This window comes from Manacus candei, unplaced genomic scaffold (assembly GCF_025592945.1).
Source record: "Manacus candei isolate 608988 ecotype Guabito, Panama unplaced genomic scaffold, ASM2559294v1 h1tg000048l, whole genome shotgun sequence".
Taxonomy (NCBI): Eukaryota; Metazoa; Chordata; class Aves; order Passeriformes; family Pipridae; genus Manacus; species Manacus candei.
Window position 1 is genome coordinate 10140237 of NW_026138096.1, and position 27183 is coordinate 10167419.

At 45.5% G+C, this 27183-nt stretch overlaps 3 protein-coding genes across 8 annotated transcripts in view; 1 reads left to right on the forward strand and 2 right to left on the reverse strand.

The window, feature by feature from the left end:
• Positions 1-286: 286 nt before the first annotated feature.
• Positions 287-20921, reverse strand: IMMT (inner membrane mitochondrial protein). 3 transcript variants are annotated; one of them, XM_051798569.1, is made up of 15 exons: positions 20772-20921; positions 15505-15581; positions 15210-15399; positions 14643-14763; positions 11919-11996; positions 10767-10868; positions 10078-10214; positions 8999-9102; positions 7016-7151; positions 6317-6446; positions 4584-4598; positions 3334-3557; positions 1912-2043; positions 1572-1701; positions 287-1243 (listed from the first exon to the last, which is right to left on the reverse strand). In XM_051798569.1, the coding sequence occupies exons 1-15, from the start codon at positions 20814-20816 to the stop codon at positions 618-620; spliced, it is 2247 nt and encodes a 748-aa protein (XP_051654529.1). In that variant the 5' UTR covers positions 20817-20921; the 3' UTR covers positions 287-617. The 3 variants fall into 3 exon arrangements, with proteins under 3 accessions (XP_051654529.1, XP_051654528.1, XP_051654530.1); XM_051798568.1 differs by having other exon boundaries at positions 11919-11999; XM_051798570.1 differs by lacking the exon at positions 11919-11996.
• Positions 20392-24825, forward strand: MRPL35 (mitochondrial ribosomal protein L35). Of its 2 annotated transcripts, XM_051798657.1 has the most exons (5): positions 20392-20397; positions 21776-21807; positions 21906-22068; positions 24072-24216; positions 24457-24825. In XM_051798657.1, coding segments are annotated over exons 1-5 (531 nt in total). In that variant the 5' UTR covers positions 20392-20395; the 3' UTR covers positions 24646-24825. The 2 variants fall into 2 exon arrangements, with proteins under 2 accessions (XP_051654617.1, XP_051654616.1); XM_051798656.1 differs by lacking the exon at positions 20392-20397 and having other exon boundaries at positions 21748-21807.
• Positions 24826-25623: 798 nt separating this feature from the next.
• The window catches only part of REEP1 (receptor accessory protein 1), a 75427-nt gene continuing 73867 nt past the window's right edge, over positions 25624-27183 (reverse strand). For all 3 annotated transcript variants that reach the window (XM_051798628.1, XM_051798630.1, XM_051798631.1), the window contains one exon: positions 25624-27123. In XM_051798628.1, the coding sequence (XP_051654588.1) occupies positions 26781-27123 (343 nt within the window). In that variant the 3' untranslated portion in view covers positions 25624-26780. The remainder of the gene's footprint in view (positions 27124-27183) is intronic.

The window sequence follows — 27183 nt, forward strand, 5'->3', positions numbered from 1 at the left end:
AAAACTACATCACAGCAGGTCTGACAGGAAACATTCCAGGGTAGAAATTCACCACAGTATGTGCTCTGACTCCAGCTTCTGTCTATGGATCCTGTCCTCAAACATGGATTTTTTTTTTTTCATTTATTTTTGTTAAAGCTGTACAAATTGAATCACATCAGTGAATTCTTGCTCCTTGAAAGGAGTAAACCGGAGTTTTAACTCTTCTGGTCATGGAAAAAGGCTGAGCTTGTACTGCTCCAGCTGTAGTTTATGTTTAAACAGGAGACTAAACAGCAGAAGCAAGTGGTTGAAGTCTTGTTTTATTCAGCTGACAGTGGCAAATGATTAATGGCAGGTTACAAACATTATTTTGGTTGGAATCACAAGCCCACTTGGTAAGATGGGGAAACATTAATTCTTACACAAATTGTAGGGAAGCTTCCTGAAGTTGGTTGTCATGACAACTCAAACCCAATAAAAATACAACAGATGGTGAAGTTAAATACAGTGCAAGGAAACAAGACGGTACCCGTGCTTTGATTTAACACTTCCAGCCCCTGCCACCAGCTCGGCCTGAACCCTCAGGAGCTCATGGGATTTCCTTCCTGCACAGAATTGCTGAGCTGCCTCCAAAGCTACAATCCTGGCTCTTGACTCTGCACTTGAGTTGTTCCCAACCCCACAGCACTGGCATAAGCTGTCAAGATATCCACAATCTGTTTGGTTTCCAGGGTCATCCGTGCCTCGTTCAGCCAGTCGGTTGCCACCCTCCTGGACTCCCCTCTCAGCTGGTTGACAAACTTGGCCGCCAGCTCCAGGTCTCCGTGTTCGATGCAATAGGAGGCGTAAGACAGTAACTTAAACGTGTCGAGGTCGTCGGGGCTGAGCTCGGCCGGCGGCTTCTGCTGCTGGGGGTGGAACAGCAGCAGCGACTGCAGGTAGGACAGGAAGTACTGATAGAGGCTGTTCCTCGTCTCATCGATCATGGCCACTCGCTTTGCCAGTTTTTGGACTGTGTGGAACCGTGCTCTGAGGGCCTCCTCGCTGTACACGCCCCGCGTCAGGGACTCCTCGGGGAGCGCCGCTGTTAAGGCTTCCGTGAAGGCGTTGTCGGAGCAGCTGGCTTGGATGGCCTTCACTGCACTGCCCAGGGGCTCCGTGGGACTGTCCCCCGTGGCTGTTCTCATGCAGTATTTGAGCGCTTCCACGGAGAGCCACAGCTGGTGGGCCTTCCTGGCCGCCTCCTCTGCTACTGCGTGACCTGCAAGGTGAGCCAAGAAGGGACTCTCAGTTGGGGCACGTGGTTTTGAGCACAAGCAGCAAAAGCTATTCCTCTCCACACTCTGCTTTCCAAAGCAGCCACCCCCTCAGCACCTGCTCTAAAGCAAGTCTGCCCCACAATTCAGAACCAGAACAAAACAACAGGTTTTGGGAGAACCCCTTTATATTCGCTCATCTGGTTTTTGCTGGGTGCTCAGCAGTGTGGCAAACCTGGGCCCCTGAGCTACATGCCTGGGTTTAGACACCCAGGTTTGGGTAATGGGCCTTTGGGGATCAAGTCCTTAAACAAATGGGATTTCAGTGCTCACTCTCAACTGCTTGCTCAATTCCCTTCAGCCTGGCATAGGCAGTGTTTATGTCCAAGGTGAAGTTGTCGAGCTGTTCCTGAGTAAGGCGTCTGAACTGCATCTCCTGCTCACTGAGCTTCTCCGTTAGGTTCTGAAACAGAGGGAGATACATGTATCAGACCAGAAACAGACGGTTAGTTATATTTACCTTACTTTTAAGACATGTTTCTTTAAATCTGTTGTTCTTGCTAGGGACAATGTGTACAGAAAATACAATATACCAGTGAGAAACCTTATTGAGGTGAATTTAACAGTTACTGCACTTATCCCTTTAATTCCTCTGTGCACTCTTCTCCCTTACCTGCTCAAATTCCACCTTCAGATCCTGCTCCTGGATCTTCAGCACGTCCCGGAGGTGGTCGGTGTGGGCAGCAGCCTGGCGCCGGAGCTGGGTCCGCATCTCGCTCTCCATCACCTCCCGCACCTCCTCGATCTGGACACACATGACATGTTGTTAGGACAGCCCTGCCTGTCCCACACCGTGACTGCACCACACACCAGGGATTGCTGAGGGTACATTTACAGCAGTGGCATTGACAAAGCCCATGTTTCATCCTAAAAAGCTGCTGAGGTCCAGTTTTACAGCTGAGCTTTTCTGTAAAGCTGTTAAAGAATAGCTTCACGGGAGGCCCTTAGTGCAGCTATCACAACAGTATGTAATAAATACAGTAACTTGTCCAATGAAACACTTGGGTGTTTATAAACAACTTTCCAAACAAAACACATTACCTTTTCCCTACACAGCCACTTGAGACTGCAGAAGAGAGGTGGTATAGGTTTATCTAGGAGCGGTTGAATAGTTTTTTCTGTTGGTTTTTGGCTTTTTTTAAAGGATTGTTTCATTTCCAACCTTCCATTAAATACAGAGATGACAGTTCAAGCAACTTCTAAAAGAGCTCTAAATCAGTAGAGCTCTTTAATCTGTAAAGTATTGCAGTCTTTACAATGACAGGCTACAGGTGAAATCCTTAGTTTCCCTCATGTGAGTGCAAATTTTTCAGCGTTTAACCCCATTTTCAAAAACAGGAGTATTTGGCAAAAGTGTCAGCCTGCAGCATGGGATCTCAAAAGATAAAACCTCCAATGCCCAAATTCCTACATTTTTAAGTTGCAATTGCCTCACATCCAAAGCGGTATTAAAATTCTGAGGTTCCACGGTCCTTTGGAAAGAAATCAAATAAAGAGTGGAAGAACATGGAGATACCTCCTGGAGGCAGGACGGAGGGACTGACAGCCCCATGGTGGCCATACTGGGTCAGATTAACACTGAAGTTCTTTTCTGTGAGGGTGGTGAGGCCCTGGCACAGCCTGCCCAGAGAAGCTGTGGATGCCTCATCCCTGGGAGTGTTAAAGACCAGGTCTGGATGGCACTTTGAGCAACCTGGTCTAGTGGAAGGTGCCCCTGCCCATGGCAGGGGGTTGGAACAAGATGATTCTTAAGGTCCCTCCCAACCCAAACCATTCTGTGATTTATTCTGACCCAGTGATCCTATCTCCAACAGCAAAGTAACACGACAGTCATTCCCTGTTTCACTGTGTGATTTTACCATTCTAACTTTGCAGAAGTTTCCTTGCTCAACACCTCCTCTCCATGACCTGGGGGTCACCCATCTGAAGTCTCCCACCACTCAGAACACCCCAGCTGCTCCTCTGTGCGCTTCCCCTCCCTTTTCTACCTCCTTTCTGAGCCAGAGATTCAACCAGGTGTGTCAGGCCACTCTACCTTCTTCTCCTGTTCTAGCTCGATCTCGCTTTTGTGACGCTCCAGCGCTTTGGCCACAGCTGCCTCAAATGCTTTTTTGTCTTCAAGTTTCTGCTTCTCCAGGGCTGTCTCGATGTGCTGCTGCTCCCTCACACGCTGCTCTGCCAGCTCCCTGTTCAGCTGGTCGATGCGCCGGTGGGCGTGGGCGATGAGGGAGTTCAGGTCGTCCGGGGACAACTGCCCGGCTGAAGGGAAACACAGGGAGTCAGGGAATCTGCTGCCACGGGGCTCACCCGCCTCCCACCCGAGTGCTCTGAGGCTCCCTGGGGTTGTGACCAGTGAGCTTGTTCTAGGAAAGCTTTCTGAGCACTTCAAGCCCTTGCCCGGTGCCAATGCCCACCCGAGACCACTTTCTGAACCACACCTACAGGCGAGTGCTTTCATTCTGGGAGAGGAATCACCTTACTTTCTTCCAAATTATTCCCAGCTATTTACACTCCCATATATGTGTCAAACTCGATTAGAGGGGACTGATGACAACTCTGTTCGTTTCTTGGTCTTTACACCACCACATGTTTTCCCCTGTGCCAGCAGAGAGAGCAGCAGGGGATGTAAAACCCTGAGCACTGACACCTCCAGTGGGTACAAGCTCATAGAAATGGGTGCCTGAAAACACTGCCGTCAGTGTGAGACAGGCTCAATTATCTCCTCAGATTTCTTACCCCTGAGTTTGTACCTTTCAGGTTTGGCTGCTCAAGGAGCAGGAGGAATCACAGCCACATTGTATCTGCTAGGTATTTACTCTTTTCCTGCTCGGACAGGAGGACCCAAGATATGCTTGCAGCATTTGGTGACCTGAAATGCTGAGGCTCATTTTGCACTGGCTGCCAGCTAAATTGCCTGTATGGAAAACCAGGACTACTTGGGAAAGCATTCCTGCAGGGTCTAAAGCAAGTGAAATTCCACAGTGCTTCAGTTATCCTGGTGCTGGGTGCTGGGAAAAGGACTGGCCCAGGGAGGACTGGGAGCAGCAGTGCTTGTGTCCAGTGGGCAAGTGACCAGCAGCACTAAGCTCAGCTGTTGGACTTAACACTTAAAACAGAACAGAGTTTGTGGTTTAATTGTGCCAAATGTGCAGAAATGTTCTAGGAATGCCACGTTTCAGCCCTTTGTTGATACTGCCTGTAATTTAGTCATGCACCACACAAACGTGAACAGGACAAAGAGAAGAGATGGCATTTAGAGGACAAGAACAACTGGCAGTAACTCACCTAAGTCAGTTATCTCTGCAACAGAAAAGGAGAGAGGTTGGAAAAGTTAATGCACGCTCACTACAGCAAGGCAATCATGCAAAAGTAAAACAGAAAACTAAGAGCTTATCTACAGTGACTTAAACATGAGCCCAAGACTTCAGGAATTCAGGAAGAACAGGATGTCAACTATAAAAGTCTCTGATGTAGCCCAAGATACCCCAACCACTAAAATCACCCCCGGAAACCCACAGATGGATGTTTTAAGTTCAGCCAAAGCAAGGACACAAGTCTGAAGTAGGAAAGTACTACAGGACACTGGAAACTTCAGTCTGATGTTTCTAGGTTCTTACAAACAGAAGCAGATCGTAAAGAAACAAATTCCCAAGTGGCAGTGAGAGCCAGGGACCCCAACGAGTCCGTCCCATATGCATAAGTAGGTCACACCAGTAAGAAATGGAGCACATGGAAGCCACCAGGAGCTCCCCTTTCCTCCCACAGAAGGGCAGTGATCACAAAACCCAAGATGTTCTCCTTTTATCCTTCGCAAGGAAAGGCAGCTCCACCTCCAGGGTGTCTAAATAAGTTGTTTTCTTCAAAACTAACATCCCAAAAGCAAACTCCACAAACGATTTGTTAATTAAAATGTTTTCCCCACATATACTGGGTGTGTGGTTAGCTGTTTTTTAAAAGAAAACTGACCATTCCAGAGACCTGGTGTGTTCATTTAGCCAGGAAAATGAACTGGGGACTAAGGTCCACTTTTCTAAGGCATAAAGTAGCATTAAGAAAGAGTGTTTAATTCTTCATTGCATACTTCAAGAAAAAACATTTAGGCAATGTTAACACCACATTTTTTTTTCAAATGGCAATTATCACTTCTATTAAAATCCCTGTAACTCATAAATAAAGCCATGACAGCTGCCTCTCAACACTGAGGTCAGAAAAGTCCGAGATTACTTAGTGCATTTAGGTTAAACCCTGATTGGAAGTATCTGAGAAGGGGTTTGTTTTTCTTTTGTTTTTTTTTCAGGGAATTAGTTTTTAAATACCACAGGCAGTAATTTCTCCAAGGATATACCACACATGGGTTCTTGCAGTAGCTCATCCACAGTAATGGTGAACACACACACTCCACCTTCTGCAACTCTGTCTTTAAAATCAAAGCAGTTAAGGTGAGTAAGGGAAGCTGTGGGCAGAGGGATTCCTGTGGGTGAGCTGACTGTGAAGATGCCTGTTCACTGCTTTGTGCAGCACTGGCTGTTGTTACAGGTAAGTCACAGTGTCAGTTTAATTCAGAAATAACATGTCCTGGGGCAGGCAGGGTATGGGCAATGAAATCTCTTGGTTTCAGTGATGATGTAGAGAAACTCAGAGAGTTCTTTATCACTCTGTAATAATGGTGTTTTACAATACCTATAATCACAGTCAGCCAGACTTGATCAGTGAGTAACAGATTTGACTCAAATCTGCAGTGACCTGGCTCCCTTCCTGGAGTACCAGGGGAGGGAAGAGATGTTCATAAAACCATATGGTATTCATCATACAAGAGCTACAGTTTATGACACTTCCAATACAGCACAGGCAGTTCCCAGAACTAATCCTCTTCATAACTTCAATTCTGAACTAATTTTCACTTCAAACCAACCAACCAATGTGGAAATTGGGATGCTGGACATTGGGTGGCCGTAGTTACAGAAGCACTACAAACAAAGCGCAACAAGCACGATGTAACCCCACAGTGGGAGACTTACTCATGCCCTTCCAGCCTGGCTTCACGTCAGGGGTGATGCTGTCAAGCTCCCTCTGGAACTCCTCTCTGGCTTTAGCCACCAGCTCATGGTACTGAGCTACTATCTTGGCCTCAGATTGTGCTGCCTGAACCTGTAACAAAAATGACACCAGTTTATTTTTCAAGGCAAGTACTGAAATTGAAGACACACATAATTTAAAAACAGGCCCTGGGTTAGTGGCAGATATTGTTACCCTCCAGCCCAACAGAAGCAAACTCACTTGGGGGAGCACAAAAACCCACCCTGTGCCGTCCTGCAAAGGGAGATAAATTCCACCTTTATGTTTCTTCCCCAGTCTTTTGAACTGCAAAGTGATTTACCCCCCAAGTCATTAGCATACATTGTTCCAACTCCTCCCTAACCTCATGTTAAATTCCTCTTGGAATCAAATTGAAAGAATTATAAGTCTCCACCAGAAAGGACTGACACCAATCAAGCTGCCTGGAGGCTCTTTCAGGACAGAGTTCAAGTTCCACAAAGAGAGGTGTCTGATCATTGGCAATACAACCAGCTCAGAGGCTGAGTGCAGCTACAAAAGGACTGATTTACACTTTATAAATATTTCACCTCCTACAGAGGATTTGGGAATGGGGGCTCTGTGCAAGCTGCCAAGGATTCCCTACACTAATGGCAATTACAAACACTGTGAGGAAATTTTACCTTTTTCACCACATTGTCCAAGTCAGTGATCATATGATGGAGATTTTCTTCTGCAGCAACAATGTGAGGTTTGGCTCCTGCAAGCTGAGACTTCTTGGCCTTCTCGATGACACCTTTCATTGTCTCTAACTCCTCTCTGGAAAGAGAAGCAGCTGCTGAATGTAACACATGCAGGGCTTATCACCCCAAAGAAAATTTACTTTATGCTGTTGGTATTTATAGGAAGAACTACTGGGTAACTCTACTGCTGCTTCCTATCTACCAGCTCTAAGATGCTGTGATTAAAGATATTTTTTTTTTCCACATCCCAAAACCTAAAGATGCCACTGTGGCTATTCCATGTAAAATGAGAATTATTTATACTGGAATTAGTATTTAAGATTTACCTGGAGAGAAGATGAAAGTTCACTGAATGGAGTTAGGATTAGTAAAACTAAGTTAGAATCAGACAGCAGATATTTCCAGCAAAGAAACATTTTTAATATAGATGGCTTACGCTTGCAGAAGTGTTTTGGACATGGTGACTGGTGGAGATTAATGAGGATGGGAGAAAATTTATAGGGCTCTGCAAAGACAGATTATGGGTTTTTGTAATTAGGAAAGAACTGCTTTTCTCCAGCACAACTGGATATAAAGGGAAAAGTGCTCCTTTTCCAAATCCATTAAAACCAATGGAGGTTTCCAGTGATCTCACTGGAATAAGGAACAGGCTTTAAAATAAATACATTAAGAAAATAAATAAATTAGGAAAATAAATAAAAGCAAAGATATCTAGTAGAGCAATAGAGAATGAAAAGTGCATGTGGGGTTTGCATTAGCTTTGTTTTACAAAGTGGAACCTCAGTTACACCTCCCACTAATTTTAGTCAGCACAGCAACTTCAAAGATAAGAGAAGTTTATAATGTAATAGCAACCATGCAACTTCAAGGATGATGTTACCCTCTCAGCCTCAGAAGCATCAAAGGGTTTCCAGATTTATTTCTAACCTCATTACAAGGGCATCTTGGAGATACTGTCTGTCAACTTTTTTCTGCTGCAATGACCCCGCACCCTCAATGTTCATCAGCGTGGTTCATACAGAGACTGGGCACAGGATGAGCTCCCTTTCAGAATTTAAGTTTTTCTTTGACAGGTATTTAGTAAAAATCTAACCTTAAAAGCAATTCTGCCAAGGGATGCTGGAAGGTTTAATTTTTCGTTGCAACTAAAAGAAGCTGGTGATGTCACTGACTCAATACACAGGGAGTGCAGTTGTGGAGTCATTACAGAAGGGTTTGGGTTGGAAGGGACCTTAAAGATCACCCAGTTCCAAATCCCTGCGAGGGGCAGGGACATCTTCCACTATCCCAGGTTGCTGCAAGCACCATCCAAGCTGACCTTCAACACTTCCAGGGATGGGGCTGCCACAGCTTCTCTGGGCAACCTTCTCTCATCACCCTCACAGTAAAGAATTTCTTCCGAATATCCCGGCTTACCCTGCCCTCTGTCAGTTTGAAGCTGTTCCCCTTGTCCTATCACTCCATGTGCTTGTCCAAAGTCCCTCTCCAGCTCTCTTGTAGCCCCTTTTGGTGCTGGAAGGTGCTCGAAGGTCTCCCCAGAGCCTTCTCTTACAATAGGTTTCATATTGACAAAATGATCCAATATAATACTAAAAGGACTGCGGATTGTTTTTTTTAATCTAACTTGAACTTACCAAAACTATGTGGAAGTACTAAGAAGATAAACAAGTTCTTTAAAAGAAGAGCAGGACTGTTTCAGACTCTTTGGTACAGTGAGGACCACATGCACAGGCACCCAAGATTTACACACATCAAATTAAAATACTCATTAGAGTATAAAACTATTTTTTGGTTTGGCACAAACCCGTCAGTTCAGTACGAACACAGGTGAGTCCCTGCTTTGTAGAAACTCCTCTGGTGTTTGCCAGCCCTCACATGAGCAATACTGACTTATTACTCCAAGACTTAAACTAAGCAACTCACTTGGCTTTCAGCAGGGCGTCAGCAGCTTCGTCCACCGCTCTCCTCCGGTCCTTCAGCGCGTCCTCCAGCGTGCGCCACTGGGAGGATTTTTTCTCCCCAGCCTCCTAAGAAGGAAACACAGATTCCTCATTAGGGTCGTTACAACCACTAAGTCAGAGATACTGAAAAAATGAAAGCCTGCAGAGATTCGTGTGTTGCTGAACAATTCACTCAAACTGAGCAAGGTTCTCGTGTTTTTCAACAGCCCAGCTGGAAGCTTTACAAATCATGTTTGTCTTCCCATGTTTTGTTTTGGTCTTATTTGATTCTTAATGGGGTTTTTTTCCCGAGCCACAGAACCTTTGTCCATGCAGAAGAGCTCACATGAGGATCACTGTATGGTGCACAACAATTCTGGGGGGAAATCTCTACATGTATTAAAGTACCATAATACGCTGAAGTTGCTTTATTTTTCAAGCAAGCTTAATAATTAATAATTAAAAGCGAACTCTTAAGACAGTTATTTTACTAACTACTAGATTAAGTCTTGGGTGCTTGGTTAGTTGCCCACATGTCCCTAATTGATTAACAACTGAATTATATCCTCTGCTCCAGAACTGAATGAGCAGCAGTAGTTCCAGACAAACCCCAGTGTGAGCACACCAGGACCACAAAAGGTATCACTTGTACATCCCCATCCCATTTCCAGACAAGAAATGAACAATCAAGCAAGAAGATTTCAGCAAAGGGAATAAGTTCAATGGAATTATTGGGGTGGACAGTGTGATACCCTTAACTAGGTAAAAAAAAGGTCTTGGGAATTAAAATACAATTAATTAAAATATAATGTGAAAACTATTAATGTATTAACTTGAACTTTTCTTCCTGCAAAAATGAAATAAAGGAGTTCAGGAAAAAAAATCAAAACCAGTCAAAACCACTGTATTATTTGACTACACCACATTTCACAAGAGGAAAGATTAGTTAAAACTGTGATAAATGGAAGGACTTTACAAGAAAAGCTTCCAAGTTTAATTGTGAGATTAAAGTTTGCTGAACACAATAAAAAAGAAAAAATTGTCCCCATTTGTCCCGTTTACCTCAGAATTATCCATGGCCTCCTTCAGGATCTGGGAATGAGCATTCACTGCTTGCACAGCTGACTCCTGGGCAGTGATGGCCTGAAGGGTTACACGGGCAGTTGTGTTTAGGGCTCCTTCTAGAGTTGCTGCAAGGGCTGGAAAAAATAATAAAGTCAATTAGACAATAAAGAAAAGAAATTTATAATTAGTAGAATGACATGTTACTGCATCTCTTTACATTGTTTTCTATGACCCAGAAGAGCTGGTCAGTTTGGAACTGCACAGCAGCCTACAGAAGGTCACAAAACATGCTCCTCATTTAGAGCAGGAGCATTAAGGTGCAAGTCTGCACTAAAAGCAATACTCTACTCAGCGGGAGACCTTTCCCATGATTTTGCAGGGGGCTGCAGGTATATCCCATGTTCACTTCTTATAATGGTTCTTAAGAGAAAAACAAGTAAATTTTCCTGTCTTCCTTGAACCATTCAACTGGTTGGTCCATTCCAACCTCAGATTTTCTATTATTCTTCAACTCTCAGTTACTCCTGAGTGGGTGGAAGAAGCTTCCAACACCACTCACTCTGCCCCCTCAACAGGGGACAACAACGAAGGGGTGTGGAAGCAGCTTGGAACTCTAAAGCCAATGCAGTCCCACAGTTCTTCTGTCCCACAGAACACAGACAGGGACACTGACAGTAAGGACTCACCTTTTATCTTCTCTTGCTCCTCTTTGTCTTGCTGGGCAAGACGGGCTGCAACTTCTTCTGGTGACCGTTCCTTTATAGCGTGGGAACCTTCATGTTCTTTGCCTAGTCAGAAGTAAAAAGGAGTTAAACTGTTTAAACTGTTTAGTCCAAATTATTATACAGATTACTTGCAGGGAAATAACTTTCTTATCAAAACTGATTTTTATAGTCAGTGTTGCTTTGTAGATCTGACTTCTGAAACTACCTCGAGAATCTTTAATTACAAAGGTCAGCCTCACATCTGAAAATCAAAGATGGACACCTCACATGCACCTGGAGATTTTATGTTGTCTAGTCACAAAATTACACAAGATTCAGAAGTAAAAGGCAAAGCAAGAAGTGAAAAACACTTATGGAGCCAAGTTTAAATTTTAAGTCAATCTCCATTCTTTTTTTTTTTTCAGTTCCCCTTTGGCACGCTTAGAGAGCCCAACCAAAACAACAAAGGATTAATGAGAGGGCTGTGGTGACTCACAATGCTGAATCACAACTATCCTCTATTCCTTTGCCTACAGCTCCTAAAAATGCCTCTAAGAGCGAGCACTGGCTTAACTAATGCTCTCAAGACCAACAGCAAGTTGCATCTAAACTGAGGAGGGAGCCCACATTGCAAAACCCACCAGGTCACCTCTGAGCAACACTGATGCTACTCTGCAGCATGTACTTACTTACCCTTGGCCTACTTTTTATGAAATGTGTTCATACAGGAAGAAATCAGTATCATATAATCTCATCTGAAAGAGACCATCATCTGGAAGCCAGTGTCTCTTGCTGAGTTTAACAATAAATGCTGTTTCTTCACCTGGCCCTGGGCAGAGACACTTTTCTGAACAGCAATCAAAGAGCCCCCAAGAGCAGAGGCAAACTGGACTGGACAAGTTCAGTTCAGCATAAAGGCAGCATTCCCTCTGGTACTCACACCTACACCTGCCCCAGGCATCAATCTTAGCTTCTTACTACATTAAAAATCTGTGATGAAGGAAGTTTTCTTCTGCAAAAGCCACAGAGACTCACACCTTTAAACACTGACAAATACCAACACAGAAGCAAGAGTTTGTGCACTTGAAATTTGGATTTGGGTTTCCTTCATTGCATTCATGTGATCTTTTTCACCTTCTTCAGTCTGTATCCCCGGAGCTGGCACCGACATGGCCACACCTGTTGCAGAGATGATCTGTGCTGCAGCCTTGCCTGCTGTCAAATACAGTTACAGAACAAACCAGTTAGTACAGGAGGGGCTCATGGGTCCATCTGTCACACAGGGAGAGGTCCAGGGCCTGCCACGCTGGTGAAGAGGGCTTTACACCAAAGCTGCCAGGGGACATGGTGGGATGGCTCCCATGACTTGAGTGATGGAATGGAAGGATGAGGCTCTTTAGGAAGGACAGGCAGGGAAGATGAGGAGAAGGATCACCCTCTATGTCAGTGACCAGATGGGAGTTTGTGGAGCTCTGCCTGGGGATGGATGAGGAGCTGGCTGAGAGCTTAAGGGTCAGGATTACAGAGGACACTACAGTGGGGGTCTGCCACAGGCCACCCGAGCAGGAAGGCCCTGTGAAAGGGGCTCTCCACAGATAAACAGAAGCAGCTCCATGTTCACAAGCTCTGGTCCTCATGAGGAATTTCAACCACTGATATCTACTGGAGGGGCAACACAGCAGGACATAAACAATCCAGGTTCCTGGAATGCATTGGTGACAACTTCCTTCTCCAAGTCATAGGGGAGCCAATGAGGAGAGGTGCTATGCTGGACCTTGCTCTCACCAGCTGGGAGGGGCTGGTGGGGAATGTGAAGCTCAAGAGCAGCCTTGGCTGCAGGGACCATGAAATGGTGGAGTTCCAGATCCTCGGGACATGAGGAGGGTGCACAGTAAGCTCAGTGCCCTGGACTTCAGGAGAGCAGACCCTGGGTTCTTCAGGGATCTGCTTGGTAGAGTACCATAGGATAAAGCCCCGGATGGAAGAGGAGGCCAAGGAAGCTGGCTGATATTCAAGGATCACCTCCTCCAAACTCAGGGAAGATGTAAGCCCTCTCCAGAAGGAAACAGGAGATTTAATTATCTGGGATATGGAGAAGGCTGAGTACTCAATAACTTTTTTGCCTCAGTGTTCACTGTCAAGTGCTCCAGTCTCGCCACCTGAGACCACTTAAGGAACCTGAAGGTGCACAAGTCCATGGCTCCTGATAAGATTCCTCTGTGGGTCCTGAGGGAACTGGCTAAGCCACTACCCATCACTTGAGAAGTCATGGCAGCCTAGTGAAGTTCCCACTGGCTCCCATTTTTAAAAACATAAGTAAGGAAGACCCAGGGAACTACAGGTCCATCAGTCCCATCTGTGCCTGGCAAGATCATAGGGCAGATCCTCTTGGAAACCATGCTATGGTAGATGGAAAATAAGGAAGTGACTGATGACAGACTGATGGCTTCACCAGGGGCAAACTGTGCCTGACAAATCTGGTGACCTTCTAAGACAGGGTTACGGTGTTGGTGGATGAGGAAGAGCAACTGTCACCATCTACCTGGACTGGTGCAAAGCTTGTGACACTGGCCTGAACAACATCCTTGTCTCCAAACTGGAGAGAGACAGACTTGATGGATGGATCACTTGGTGGATAAGGAATTCCCTGGATGGCTGCTCTCAGAGTTGTGGTCAATGGCTCAATGTCCGAGTGGACACCAGTGAAGGGTGGTGTCCCTCAGGGGTCGGTGCTGGGACTGGTGCTGTTTGGCATCTGTGTCTGTGACATGGACAGTGGGATTGATGCACCCTCAGCAAGTCTGGGGATGACACTGAGCTGTGTGATGTGGTCAATACGCTGGAGAAAAGGAATGGCATCCACAGGGACCCGGCTTGAGGGGTGGGCACGTGTGAACCTCGTGGAAGTTCCACAAGGCCAAGTGCAAGGTCTTGCACCTGGATTGGGGCAATCCCGAGCACAAATCCAGGCTGGGTGGAGAACGGATTGAGAGCAGATATGGGGAGAAGGACTTGGGGGTGTTGGTGGACAAGAAGCTCAACACAACCCAGCGATGTGCACTTGCAGCCCAGACACCCCCCATGTGCTTGGCTGCACCCCCAGCAGGGTGGGCAGCAGGCCCAGGGAGGGGATTCTGCCCTGGAAGTGTTCAAGGCCAGGCTGGATGGAGCTTTGAGCAACCTGGTCTAGTGGAAGGTGTCCCTGCCCATGGAACTGGATGATCTTTAAGGCTCCCTTCCAACCCACACCATTCTGTGATTCTATGATATGTTCTATAACATAGAATCAGGGTTGTAAGACTTAATTTTTTTCCTCTGTAGAAACATATTAATTGGACACGGATGTTGTTATTTCCAGAAAAAGAGGATTTCCTGGACAAATGGCAACAAGATATTAGTCACAAAAACACACAGCCATGGGAGGTAAACGTAAAAAGACATGGCAACTGCTCCTCTCTAAACCACTTCCACCTGATCTGGCTCTACAGCAGCTCAGCAATTATCCAAAATTAAGTTTCTTGTGCTTGCAAGAAGAGAGGGCAAATAGCCTCAGAGTCCAGCAGCCAAAGTTCTCCTCTTGCTGAGTCTCATACCTAAACTATGCAGGTTAGTCAGTGTTTATCTTAGACTTCAAATATTCTATATAGTAAATACATTTCCTAAAAAAAATAGGGAAAAAAAGAGCTAAAGCTATTTTAGGCAAATTTTATGGCTCAAAGACAAAATAACATTAATTCTAAGAAATAATAATGTTTATCTTCAACCATTCAAAGGACTATTTTAATCTACTCTAGCATGCATGATACAGGAGATCATTAGGTCATTTGCTTCTCTGTACATGACATTCTGTAAATTTACCTTCTTTTTCCTCTGAAGGAGCAGCAGCTTCTGGTTTGCTTATTGGGGATTTGGGAGCAGGCTGTTTAGACTCTTTCATTACTTCTGCTACAGATGAGATCTTCAGTGGACCTTGCTGTATCTTGAAAAATAAAAACAAGAAATATCATCAATGTTCCAAACTAATAAGAGTTTTCTAATCTTGCAACATCACTAACTACACTAAACCTCGTTAAATTCCAGCCCATCACCTAGCTCTGTCTCTCCTATTTTTGGGTGTAAGCAGAGCAGCTATTCAGTTGGGATTTTACTAGGTTATTTTACTGTAAATAAAAATAACAGTTTCACAACCCACAGACCACAATCACGAGATGATTTGGGGAAACGCACAAGCACCACTTATGCAGCACAAAGTAGCACCTCAGTTCGTAATTCTTAAACCTTCTTAATTTCAGAAATCTGAAAGATTCTCAAATTTTTTAAATTCTTAGCACACACCGAAATTAATCAGAATTTGAAACCTAAGAGCTGACACTCTCTCTAAAAACCAGAAAAATGAACAGGTGGGGGTGAATGGGAAACACTCACTGGTTTCTTTGGCATTGGTGTGCTGGAAGGTGCAGGGCCAAGAGCCATCTCGAAGAGTTTGTCAGAGTAGGGAATGGCCTTCTCCACGCTCTCCCGGAATTGTCTGTCATAGCTGGCATACAGGACGGTTCCACCTATTCCTCCACCCACAAACAGGACACCTGCACCAATGACTTTGCCTGCAGACACACTGAGGAGGGAAGAAGAGTCAAAGCCACGTCCACTGTATTATATGGCAAACATCAAACAGCCTGTGAGTCGTCACCAGTCCCACCCTCCCAGCCCTGGAACATACCCGGACTCTCCCGAGTGGGTGGCATATCCGCGGCACAGCCGTGATGGACGGAGGGACACTCTCACACACTGGTTATTCTGCAGGGGGTGGACGAGGCAAGAGTTAGCAGTGAGCACATCTGAACATCTCTCCACCTCAACAGCAGCATTGGACTGATCTGCCCCATCACCACATCCCGCAAGCGTCTGAAGGAAAGCACGACCGGCGCCAGGACAGCGACGTTGGACTCTCTTCCCTAAACAGAGAGGAGAGCTTTCTCTTGTGCAGCTTCCAGGGAGAGGGCTTTGTAAGAAATAATTAGGCATTTTGGAAAATGATATGGGGAAAAAAACCCCTACCCCAGCCTATTTCTGCATTTATTTTGCTTATTTATGCTCCCTGCCCCCAGTTAGTTCAGATTCTCTTTAACAACCTCCTGCACTAGAACAGCTCAGTGTGAGCAGTGCAGGAGACAACAGCAGCTGTTTAGATACTTAAAAATATCAAAAACTATATTTAACACTTATTTAAACTATTTTTAATTCTGAAGACACACAAGCAATTCTCCCTGAGCTTCCACACCGAGACTTCTCCTTTAAAAGAATTAACAACGCATACACTTTCCAGATAGGCATCAGATTTTAACAGAAATTAAATTAGTATATGAAGAGTGATATTTCATTAAATTCTACTTTACAAAAACCACAATACCCAAGATTTTTATCTTTGTATTTTAGCTGGAAATTAGGATTTACCAGAAGGACTGATTAAGCTACTCTAAGCCTTCAGAAGGAAACGAGCTGTCCCCCTCAAAGGTTTTTTTTTTCCCCACATGGGAATTACTAACAGAGAAATATGGGATTCATGAGAAATCAAAGTACAAGGCACAAAAAGAACTCTTCCCACAGTTGAGATATTTCGCCCAACTGGGAATTTTCTCTTTAAAAAAGAAAAGAATGGGAGATCCTTCACTACAACATAACCCCAGAAGCCAAGTTTCTCTATTTCCTTTTGCACATGGCAACAACAGGCACAACTCTGTGGTTTAGGTCCCATCCTTTTCCAAAAGTGTAGACAGGAAAGGGTAGGAACACTGAATTCTTATTCTTTCCAGAAGGGCAGCCAAAACATTTTTAATTAGTAGCAGGAACACGTGTACAGTAAGAGGAAATGTGCTCCTCTTACCCCTGAGACCTTCAGGAGCCTCCTCTGTACTCCATGGTTGGTTTTCTGGTTTGTGATGGATAAAACAGGTCACAAAATAATAAATAACTTCTGTAATGTTTTTGATTATCTGACTTTTTTACTGAGGCGTCACTGGTACTTTCAAGGGGAATTTCACCAAGAAAAGCCCTGTAAATAATTTTGTTATCAACTGCTGAACACGCTGCTGACTCTCAGTACGTCCCTATTTCACCATGAGTATTTCAGCATCATGCATACAGCTCAACCCAGTGAAATGAGAAGGGAAAAATACAGTGATTTTCTATTAATCAGTTCAGACTGAATTTCCAGTCCCTTCCAACACTTTTGGATTACCCAATTTTGCCTAGTGCTCACCTGGAAATAAGCCATCACTCCCTTTCTGGAGGTTATCCCACCCTGCACCACTGTCACTCCCATCTCCCTGCTCAGGCTGTACCTGCCTTCTTGGTGATCCTGGAGGCTCCCACAAGCACAACCCTCGTGCCTGGGCCAGCTCAGCCATGTCCATGTTGGCTAAACCCCTACTCACACTGAGTGATGGCAAACAACACTTAGTTCTACACCCTCAGTAAACACATCTGTTCCTGCTCCTCGGACCGGGCTGTGCTCAGGGAGCCAGGAGAACATTTGCTTCTCGTAGCTCAGCATTTACTCTTTGCACATCAGGAGGGTTTTTTCAGTGGGATTATTGATTTTAGTCCAGATGCTCTTTGGACCAGATGACCTTTTGAGGTCCCTTCTAAGCTGGGCTGTTCTAGGATTAGACAAATCCTCATTTTTATTTGTTTTTTGTCAAGAGGAGAGGAACTAAAACATAGGCCCTCAATGTATGGCATTGGACTCTCACACGTGTAGCAATGGCAGTGACAAATAAACCCAAACCAAGCCCCCACCAACTTTCTTTCAAGATTTTGCAACAAATTCCCACAGCTGGCCAGTGCAACAACAACCAAAAGTCTGTAGGTATTGGTTTTATGAAGAGGAACACAAGTTTGATTGTCTTCCCTCACATCCAAATACATCCAAGTACAGCACTGCCTCAAAAAATCCCTGATTTTTTAAAAATAATTTTTTTAAAGAAGCCTTGCTCCCTTTTGGCCATCATAATAATATTGGTTTTATTTGCTGTATCACCATAACTCGGAAACTTGCAGGTAGTTTCTAATCTCACCTTTGCATAATTCCCAGGAGTTTGTCATTTTTTACAACACTGTTATTTATTTAGTAATAATGCCTCAAAAGATTTGGAGGAAATACATCACACATGCTTTGCTATGCTGTGTAAAAGGAAGAAATAAACCATTTGCTGTCATGCAGAAGACAGAGAAAACCCTTTGGATGAGGCAGCACAGAGACAGCACAGATCCCCACATCAAGGGCACTGCAGGGGCAGTTGTTTCCATTCCTTCCTCCTCCTCCAGCAGTCCTACATTGTATTTGTTTCACCCAACTTCTTAAATGATTATTATTTTACACTCATTATCTACTATTTAATCACCAAACCAGAAACTTCAGAGGAAGTTTGTTTTTGTTATGACAGAGGTCAGGTGTAACAAGGACATCTGACCACAGAACTCTGATCTCCCATCATTCAAGACTTCTGCTATATATCACACACTTTTACTAAAAGCTCTGTTTCCTTTTAAATAGAACTACAAAAATACTTCAAATAAGAGAAGACTCCCTCTGCAGCACTGCACACGTAGCATCAAACATTTAGGAAATCAAGGTATGAAGAACAACTTCTCTCAAAGCCACAACTTAAATTTACTTGTTAACAAGCTTAGTGATCCTTGACACACAGAGCTCACAGTAAGAGAGAAGTTTTCCCACTCTCCACCATGAGTTCTCTACTGGGATTTTTCATACTTATACCCTCATGCTGCTCTGGCTTTGGGGAGCAGCAGCTGCTTTGCTACTCCCATCCAGCCACACTCTGCTCCAGGCTCTCTAAGGCTGCTCAAGACACCGAGGATCATCAGGGTCCTGTTACCCCAAAGTCCTGACCAAGTCCAGCTGTCCTCAGACAACTGGGTTTTTTAACCTGTAAAAAAGTATCTGAACATCCCAAAAGACAGGCAGACCTGCCTCACTGTCAGCTTCTATATAACAGAGATGCCAACAGCCAGAGGGTCTTATTTCCACAACAAGAGTTTTCACTTCTGTGAAAAATCTACCTATTACCATCTCAGATCAGGCAAGCCCTTCTTGATTAGAGTCCCCAGCTCTGCACCTCTTGCTATAAATAAACACTGGTTTATAATTTCCAGTTTCTGTCTCTTTTTGCTACCCAAAAAGAAACAAGTTTTAGTTGCAGAAAGTGTGCAGGACCTGAAACAGTCTCCATGTGCATGTGCTACAGTATGGAACAAAATTTCCCTTCAACATGAATAAAAAAAAGCAAAAATGTATAAAAATTATGTCACTGTATGCCCACTTTCTCTGTCCAAACTAGACTTCCATTGTACTTGATCTCATCAGGAAATATAAGCAGGGATAAAAGAAAAGTTGGGTTTTTTTAAGTAAGGAAACAATCAGTAAAGGTATAGATAACAAACTCCACGGAGTGCTGTGGCATCTCTGTGTTTGCACAGTTCCCTGGAAGAAATTCTTCCCTGTGAGGGTGGTGAGGCCCTGGCACAGGCTGCCCAGAAAAGCTGTGGCTGCCCCATCCCTGGAAGTGTCCAAGGCCAGGTTGGACAGGGCTTGGAGCAACCTGGTCTAGTGGAAGGTGTCCCTGCCCATGACAAGGGGATGGAACAAGATGATCTTTAATGGCCCTTCCAAGCCAAACCATTCTGTGATTCTTCCACCACTCACTCATAGCCCGATGACCCACTTCCAGCCACAAAGCACCACTCTGGCTGTTCCAGATCCTGTTAAAGGCTGAGCACATGCAAATAGCCCCAAGTGATAAACATCTGCCAAAGCCTGGTTTCTGTCTTCTCAACTCCCAGCTAAAACTTTCCACAGCCCGGCAAACCCGGAGCCTTATTCCAGTGGGCATCAGGTGACCTGGCCCGAGGACTCTCCAGCCTTATGGAGCAGCAGAGGAAAGGCAGCTGCAGTGCTGGAGGGGAGTATGCACAGCTTCTCCTTTGCTGAACGGCGTGAATAGAGGCTAAAGAATATGAGATGGAGAGCAGGGTATAAAAATGATCTGATCAGCTCACTTTTTATTAGTCATGAAGACAGCTGAAACAAAAGTTGTGGCCTTGCTAGAGGAGTCACCCTCGCCACAGACCCCCGTGGCTTCCTAAAGTTGGCCGACTGCTTTAAGAAGGGCTCTGCAGCACATCACCATCCTTATCTCTGCTGATAAGGAGAGGCAAAGGTCCGGGACACAACGCACGGGTCCCACGGGCACTTTCCCCCCGGCGTGCTGTGCCCTCCCGGTGTCCCACCGTGAGCTCAGAAGGATGCCCTCACACCCGAGCGCTCAAATTACTCATTCCCCGCCCCGGGCACAGGAACTCCCGAGCCGGCCCCGACCCTGCGGTGTCGCCGTGTGCGGGCGGGAGGCCGCGCCAGGGAACGCAAGGTCACGTCCTTCCCCGCGGAGGAGCGCGCCCGCCACCCCGCCCCGCGGAGCCAGCGGTCCGTGCGCGGCCCCGCCGAGCCTCCGCCGCCCCCGAGGCCCTGCCCGCGGGCCCCGGTGCTACCCCAGTCCGGCCCGGCGGAGCGGGGCGGCGGGCCCGGCGCGGCCATGGCGGCGGGACTACAGCTCCCGGCGTGCACCGCGGCGCCCCCCGCAGCCCCCGTCGCAGACTACGAGTCCCGGCGCGCACCACGGCGGGGCAGCGCTGTACGGAACGGCGCGGGGCTGCAAGGCACGCCGGGACTCGCAGTCCGCCCCACCCACCAACCCCCACCCCCAGCGCCCATTGGCGGTCGCGCCCGCCAGTCAAAAGCCGCGCAGCCTATCGGAGCACGCGTGTGCCGAGTCATTCAGCGCGCGGCGCGCCGCGGTCACAGAACCCCCCCACACTCCCACCCCACCCCAACCCCGCTCCGCAGGCCAGGCGCGGCCTCAGCGGTGACAGTGGGGGGCGGCTCGCGGGGCTCCCGCCGCCGACGCTCACCTGCTTGGCCACGGCGAGCCCCGCCCGGCGGCAGGCCCGCAGCATGACTCGGAGCGGCGGCCGGCGCGGCCCACGGGGAAGGCGCCGTGCGCGGGTCCTGCCGGCGCCGCCTCCGCCCCCCCTCCCTGCCCCGCCCCTCGGAGCGCACCGCGCCTGCGCGAGCGCTCCCGCGTGACGAGCCGCGCGCCGCCAATCGGAGCGCGGGGAAGGGGTCGCGAGACGCCGTCGCGCGAGGTGGGGTGGGGCGGTGCGCGCGCCGCATTTGGGCGCTCCTGGGACCGTCTCCGTGAGGGACAGAGTGAAATAAAAATAAAAAATAAAAATCGCAGAACCACAGGATGAGTCAGGTTGGAAAGGGACCACAGTGAGTCACCTGGCCCCACTTCCCTGCTCGCGCAGGGTCATCCCAGAGCACATTGCACAGGATTGTGTCCAGAGGGCTTTATTTTCTGCGTTATAACAGAAAAAAAGAAACTTCCCAAAAGAAAGAAAGTAAGAAAGAAATCTGAACGTAACACAGATGTACCGCAGCACATTATATAGCATTTATGCACAATTTGCAGGTGTGATCTTTCACGGGTCGCACAAATAGCTCGTAAACTCTCTCTCCTGAGGAGCCCTGAGGAGCCATTTCCATCCCATTCTCCAGCGGGCCCAGCCAGATTTCAGAACGGAAAAAAAAAATGTAAGAATACATCAGTGACGTTCAGAAATAACAAGTTAAATCCACTTTTTAGTGGACGAGACTTTTTAGTAGAGACTTTTACGAGACATTTTAGTAACAGGCTTAAAAACAGGGAAGGTGGGGGGATAGCCCAGGACAATACAACGTTAACCTCCACCACTGCTCGCGATTAATTTGAGAGTGTGCTGGGGACACTTCAGACCCCCGCGGCTGTGCGGGGCCCTGGGTGCGGGAGGATCCCGGCGCGGTCCCTCCGCAGCCCCGGCACTGCCCGTGGGCGGTCCCGGCGCGGCCCCGCCCGGCGCAGCGCGGCCATGGCGGCGGCGGCGGCGGCTCGGGGCGCGGTGTCGGGTCGGTGTCGGGGTCGGGTCGGTGCAGGGCGGTGTCGGGTTCGGGGGTGCGTGTGTCTTGTCACAGTTCGTGCTGAGGGTCTCTCCGTGTCCCCCCAGGGATCCTGCGGCGCTGGGCGCCCCGGGCGCTCCCGCTCTCCGCCCTCCCCGCCAGGTGTGTCGGGCACGGACCGGCCCCGGCCCCGCTCCGGGCCCCGCTCTGGGCACCGCGGCCGCTCGGAGGGAACCGGCCCCAGACAGCGGCACCCTCGGTGCTCAGCAGGTACCGCCTGCGCGGGTTGTCCCTCCTGCAAAATATCCACTTAAAATGAGTTCTGTGTGTATATCTGGGGCCATTTATATATGTATATATTTATATATATATATATGTATATGTATGTATATATACATATATGTATATGTATATATATATGTGTATATATATATATGTATATATATATTTGTATATATATGTATATATATATTTGTATATATGTGTATACATATGTGTATATATGTGTATATATATGTGTATATATGTGTATATATATGTATATATGTGTATATATGTATATATGTGTATATATATGTGTATATATATGTATATATGTGTATATATAGGTATATATGTGTATATATATGTGTATATATGTATATATGTGTATATATATGTATATATGTGTGTATATATGTGTGTATATGTATATATACGTGTGTGTGTATCTATATATGTGCGTATATGTATGTGTATATATACACTTCTACATATTTATATATACTTTTATATTTTTATATATGCTTTTATATTTTTAGGTATGCTTTTATATTTTTATATGTATATATGTATGCATATGTATATGCATGTATATATATGTGTACATATGTATGTATATATATACATTTTGCATATTTATATATAGTTTTATACACTTATGTATGCTTTTGTGTATTTTTATTATCTTTATGCATTTCAACATCTATTTTTAGATAGAAAATATTTTTATTTCTGTATTTTAATATATATGTAAAATATTTTACTTATCTATTTTAATATATATAAATTACATATTTAAGTATTTTAAATATTTTACCTATTTGCATATGAACTATTTCAAACATATTTATGACCTATTACTTTAAATGGATAGGTAAAAATATGTTTAAATATATATATATTTGTATATATATTATATATACTTATATACAATATATTATTTTATATAAAAATATAATGTGATACATTCATATGTATTATATATAATATACATTTTATGTATTCTCTTAATGTAATAATATTTCCTCATTTATATTTTTAGTATTAATACACTGTTATATATAATTATCTAAAATAGTATGTAATATATATATTACATATATATTATATTGAAACACCTCTCTATATATGAATATAATGAAATCATAGAACATTTAGGTTCGAAAAGACCTTTAAGATCATGAAGTCCAGCCATTCCCCAGCACTGCCAAGGCTGCCACTAACCCATGTCCCCAAGTGCCACATCTACGTGTCTTTTAAATGTCTCCAGGGATGGGGACTCCACCACTGCCCTGGGCAGCCTCTTCCAATGCTTGACAACCCTTCCAATGAAGAAATTTTCCCTGATATCCAACCTGAACCTCTCCTGGCACAAATTGGGGCTATTTTCTCTTGTCTTACTGCTTGTTTTTTGGTAGAAGAGACTGACCCCAACCTGCATATACATCCTTCTGTCTGAGACACTCGGGCACCTTTGCACTCAGCAGCAGGTCTGTGTTAGCCCCGAGCTTCCCCCTCCTGTAGCATTAATGCTTGAAGCAGGAGGTAAAATGGGACATACTCTGCAGCCCAATTTACAATTAGTCTTTTTGTAATCGCTGCTGTTTCTTCTGCTGCTGCTGAGGGCTGGACTGGATGATCTCCAGAGGCCCCTTCCAACCCAAACTGTTCTGTGAATAATGTTCTGAAAGTAATTTCTGAATCCCAGTAACAGCTGAATGTTTGTGCTTGATGTATGACTGCTTTTAGTAGATTTAAAAAAAAAAAAAAAAGGTGTTCTGTGTGGAACAATAACTTTGAGTTGAATTTTAGCAAGACTCCAGCCCTGCAGTTACTGTTCCTCAGTCATCAGGTGCTGTGCTGTAATGTTAGATGAATCCTTGTTAACCTTCATGCAAGCCACAGCCCCTTCTCATCTCTCTTTATGTGAAAAACGCAGTGATTACTTTTAGAAAAAGATGTTTCATTCCTGTTTTATTTTTCCCCTGTTTTGGGGGTTGTTTTTTCTTTAGTGTCACGCCTCTACTTCCAAGTATACTCCAGCAGCCAGCGAGGACTCTCACCTACTATGGCCTACGGAAGGGGAAGAGGAAAAGCGTGAAAGCTGTTGTCAAAAGGTTCCTCCGGCTGCACAACGGCCTCTGGGTTAGGAGAAAGGTGAGACTTTTTTGGGTAGTACGAACCTGTTCTTTACAGTCAGTGTAAAGTCTAATTGTTTTCCTTCCCTTGGAGGGCAGTGGCTGGTATGGAAGTTAAAAAAGCTCTGTAGAGAGACTCCCACTTGCCTGAAAGCGAGGGATTTATCGTGCTGTGCTGAGCAGTGTGGCCCTGTGTGTGTATTTGCAGTGACCTACTTAAAAACTTGTTTTTTTCTCTGTGTGTGTTTTCTTCTGACAGGCTGGTTACAAGAAGAAGCTGTGGAAGAAGTCGGCTTCCCAGAAGAAGCGTCTGAGGGAGTTCGTGCTGTGCAACAGAACACAGTGTAAACTCCTGGATAAAATGACCACTTCCTTCTGGAAAAGGAGGAACTGGTACGTTGATTATCCCTACCAGAAGTATCAGGATCGCACGAATCTTCAGGTGTAGAAACCTCAGGTTGGTTTTTGCCCCTCTCTAGGAAGGAGGAAGTGGTTGTGTGCCATGCTCTGAATGTTGGAACATAAATGTCCAATGCCTGTAACTTTTCTAAATAAACATGTGCATATCATCTGAGCGGAATTATGGGAATCAATGCCCAAAATAAAGGAACATCCAATATTCTCTTCAGCTGTGGTCTGTGTTTTACTTAGCAAAGGTCAGGCTGGTCACCTGTGTGTTCTGATTTTTGGTGGTTTCCTATGATTGTGTGTAACACTAAAAGTGAGTAAGTCAACATATTTAAATTTTTTTGAGGAAATATTTTTAAATAATCCCAGGATCTTTTTTGCTGTGTCCATACCGGATGGTGTCTCACTAAATGGAGTCTCCTGGGGGAAGAGGAGAAAGGAGAGCAGGGTCCATCTCAGCATTGTTGCCTGTCATGATACTAGATAAACTTGCCATGTGTCCATGCTACTAGAAGAGCATAGAAAGAAAAGCTCAAACCCCAGAGTTTCATGGCTACATGCAGTTTTTGTAACTCATTTTAAAATGCATTGGCCACCAAATTTCATTACAGGACTCACATTTTGTGTCCTGTGTAGGCTTTTGAGTAGTAGAATATATTCTTTGGGTCCTGCACGACATCCTCAAGCAGGCAAATATGAGTATTTTCTTGTTTATTCTTTCTTTAAGCCTAACTACACCTCAGACTTCATATTCCTGGTCACATATAAATGGAACAAACCCAAGGGTTTATTAGAGGGTCCTTTTGGAGTGTGCAGAGAAACTAGACCGGTTTTGCTACAGGATACATCAGAGATTTACTTGCAGAAAGTGTATGAAAAGCATTTGCTTCAAAACACTGACTGATAATTAAACCATTATTGAGCAGACAGTCCCTGGTTATCAGCCCCAGAGCTGCCTGTGTAGCAAGAGGTGGTTTGCTGTACAAGGCTGTAGCATTTCAATGAATTCACTAATTACTCAGAGTGTTCAGTAGCTGTATTTTGTTCTTTTTCCAGTTCATAATACAGAAAGTTCTGGAGGACATGCAGCACTTAGTGAATACATCTATATACAGTCAGCCAGAATCGAGATAAAAATAATACAGCAATCAAAGGAATTATTCTGGCCTGCCAGATACATTGAACAGACTAAAGATGTTTTGTTTTTGTTTTTGTTTTTTTTAATAAAGAAAAGATTAAGACTTTATTCAAGATGTATATCAAGCAGTATAACAAAACCAGCAAAACATCAACCTTTGGAATACTGTTGTCCTTGTGAGGCATCAAGTGTGTACCACTGCATCACAGACCTTTTCTACCCATCACAGGAAAGAAAATCACACCAAGTGCACAATTAATGAGCCTTAAATAGTTTGTCTAAACGCAAATCCCAACGTAGTGTTCTCTGCTAGTTCAAATACGGTGCTGGATGCAAAAAGGGGACCCGAAACTAACAGCAAAAAGGAGACTGTGGGTAACGAGCATTCGGTCACGAGGGTTCATCACGACATGGGGACGCGTCAGAGAGCAGCCAGGGGCAGCAGGTTGTTTACAGGAGGAGCATCATCTCTCTCCAAGCAGCTTTTTCCCCTCCTGGCAGGAATAAATTACCTGATTCCTTCTGTGCTGGGTTTGCACTTCTATAATTTAGGTTAGTGTGGGATTCATTCCAGGGTGACAGGAACACACGAGAAGTGTGCCTTGTGTTAGATGTGATCCCGATTCAGCAGCTGGCAACCGCTGGAGCTGCGCTGACACTGGCCCCCGTGGCAGGAGAGGAGGCACTGAGGGCTGCACTGGGCTGCTCTGAGCTTATTCTCTTCATAACTAAGTGGATTTATGGTAAATTGGTGAGGTAATTCACAGGCCTGTTTACCACAGACCATCTTTAACTGCACTTTCCTTCCCCTCAGCCTCAATTTTACGTGCTCAAAATAATGCGCATTTATTTCACTGGAGCCTTGAGCTGGGCAAAGGCTGTTTCCATGGGCTGGCCTCTTCCCTTCAGGGTTCCACTCTCTCGGCCCTCCCTGAGACATCAGGAGGTGCCTGCCCTACAGGACTGATGGTAGGGCCCAGCTGCCTGAAAGGTCCCAAAACTGGGCTGGTTTTACCTAACCCAGATCTGTTGCTATTTTAAACCATCTGATGAAAGATGCTTGATTTTAGGAGGAGAGATCTGGAAGTTGTCAGCTGGCCTTGCACCCTCAGAGCTGGAGCTGGGAGGGAGCTAAGAACTGCTGCCCCCTTCCATCCATCCATCCATGCATCCATCCCTGCGTCCTCTCCTTGCCGGGTCCTGCACACCCCGGTGTGCCAGGAGGGGTCAGCAGCAGCGCAGGAAGGCGACTCGCCGGGATCGGGCTTGTTCCTCGGCAGAGGATCCAGAGAAAAACTGGAACAAAAGACTTCACTGGTGTTGTTTATTCTCGTAGCCAACGGGTGAAATGACAGACTTGGGGAAAGACCTGTGAACAACCTGTGTGAGGAAGGTGAGGAATCAAAAGCAAGTGGCCTGTTCTCGTCTGTACAGAACACG

What these genes read in the sequence shown, in the direction of transcription:
- IMMT (XM_051798568.1), bottom strand. Translation starts at nt 20,816, where the DNA reads ATGCTGCGGGCCTGCCGCCGGGCGGGGCTCGCCGTGGCCAAGCAG. An exon ending in GGGGATACAGACTGAAGAAG is followed by an intron (nt 10,869 to 11,918) that starts GTGAAAAAGATC and finishes ACTTCTGACTAG; the next exon opens with GCAAAGAACATGAAGGTTCC. An exon ending in TGGACAATGTGGTGAAAAAG is followed by an intron (nt 6,447 to 7,015) that starts GTAAAATTTCCT and finishes TTTTTGTTACAG; the next exon opens with GTTCAGGCAGCACAATCTGA.
- MRPL35 (XM_051798656.1), top strand. Translation starts at nt 21,771, where the DNA reads ATGGCGGCGGCGGCGGCGGCTCGGGGCGCGGTGTCGG. An exon ending in GCACCCTCGGTGCTCAGCAG is followed by an intron (nt 22,069 to 24,071) that starts GTACCGCCTGCG and finishes TTTTTTCTTTAG; the next exon opens with TGTCACGCCTCTACTTCCAA. An exon ending in GCCTCTGGGTTAGGAGAAAG is followed by an intron (nt 24,217 to 24,456) that starts GTGAGACTTTTT and finishes TTCTTCTGACAG; the next exon opens with GCTGGTTACAAGAAGAAGCT.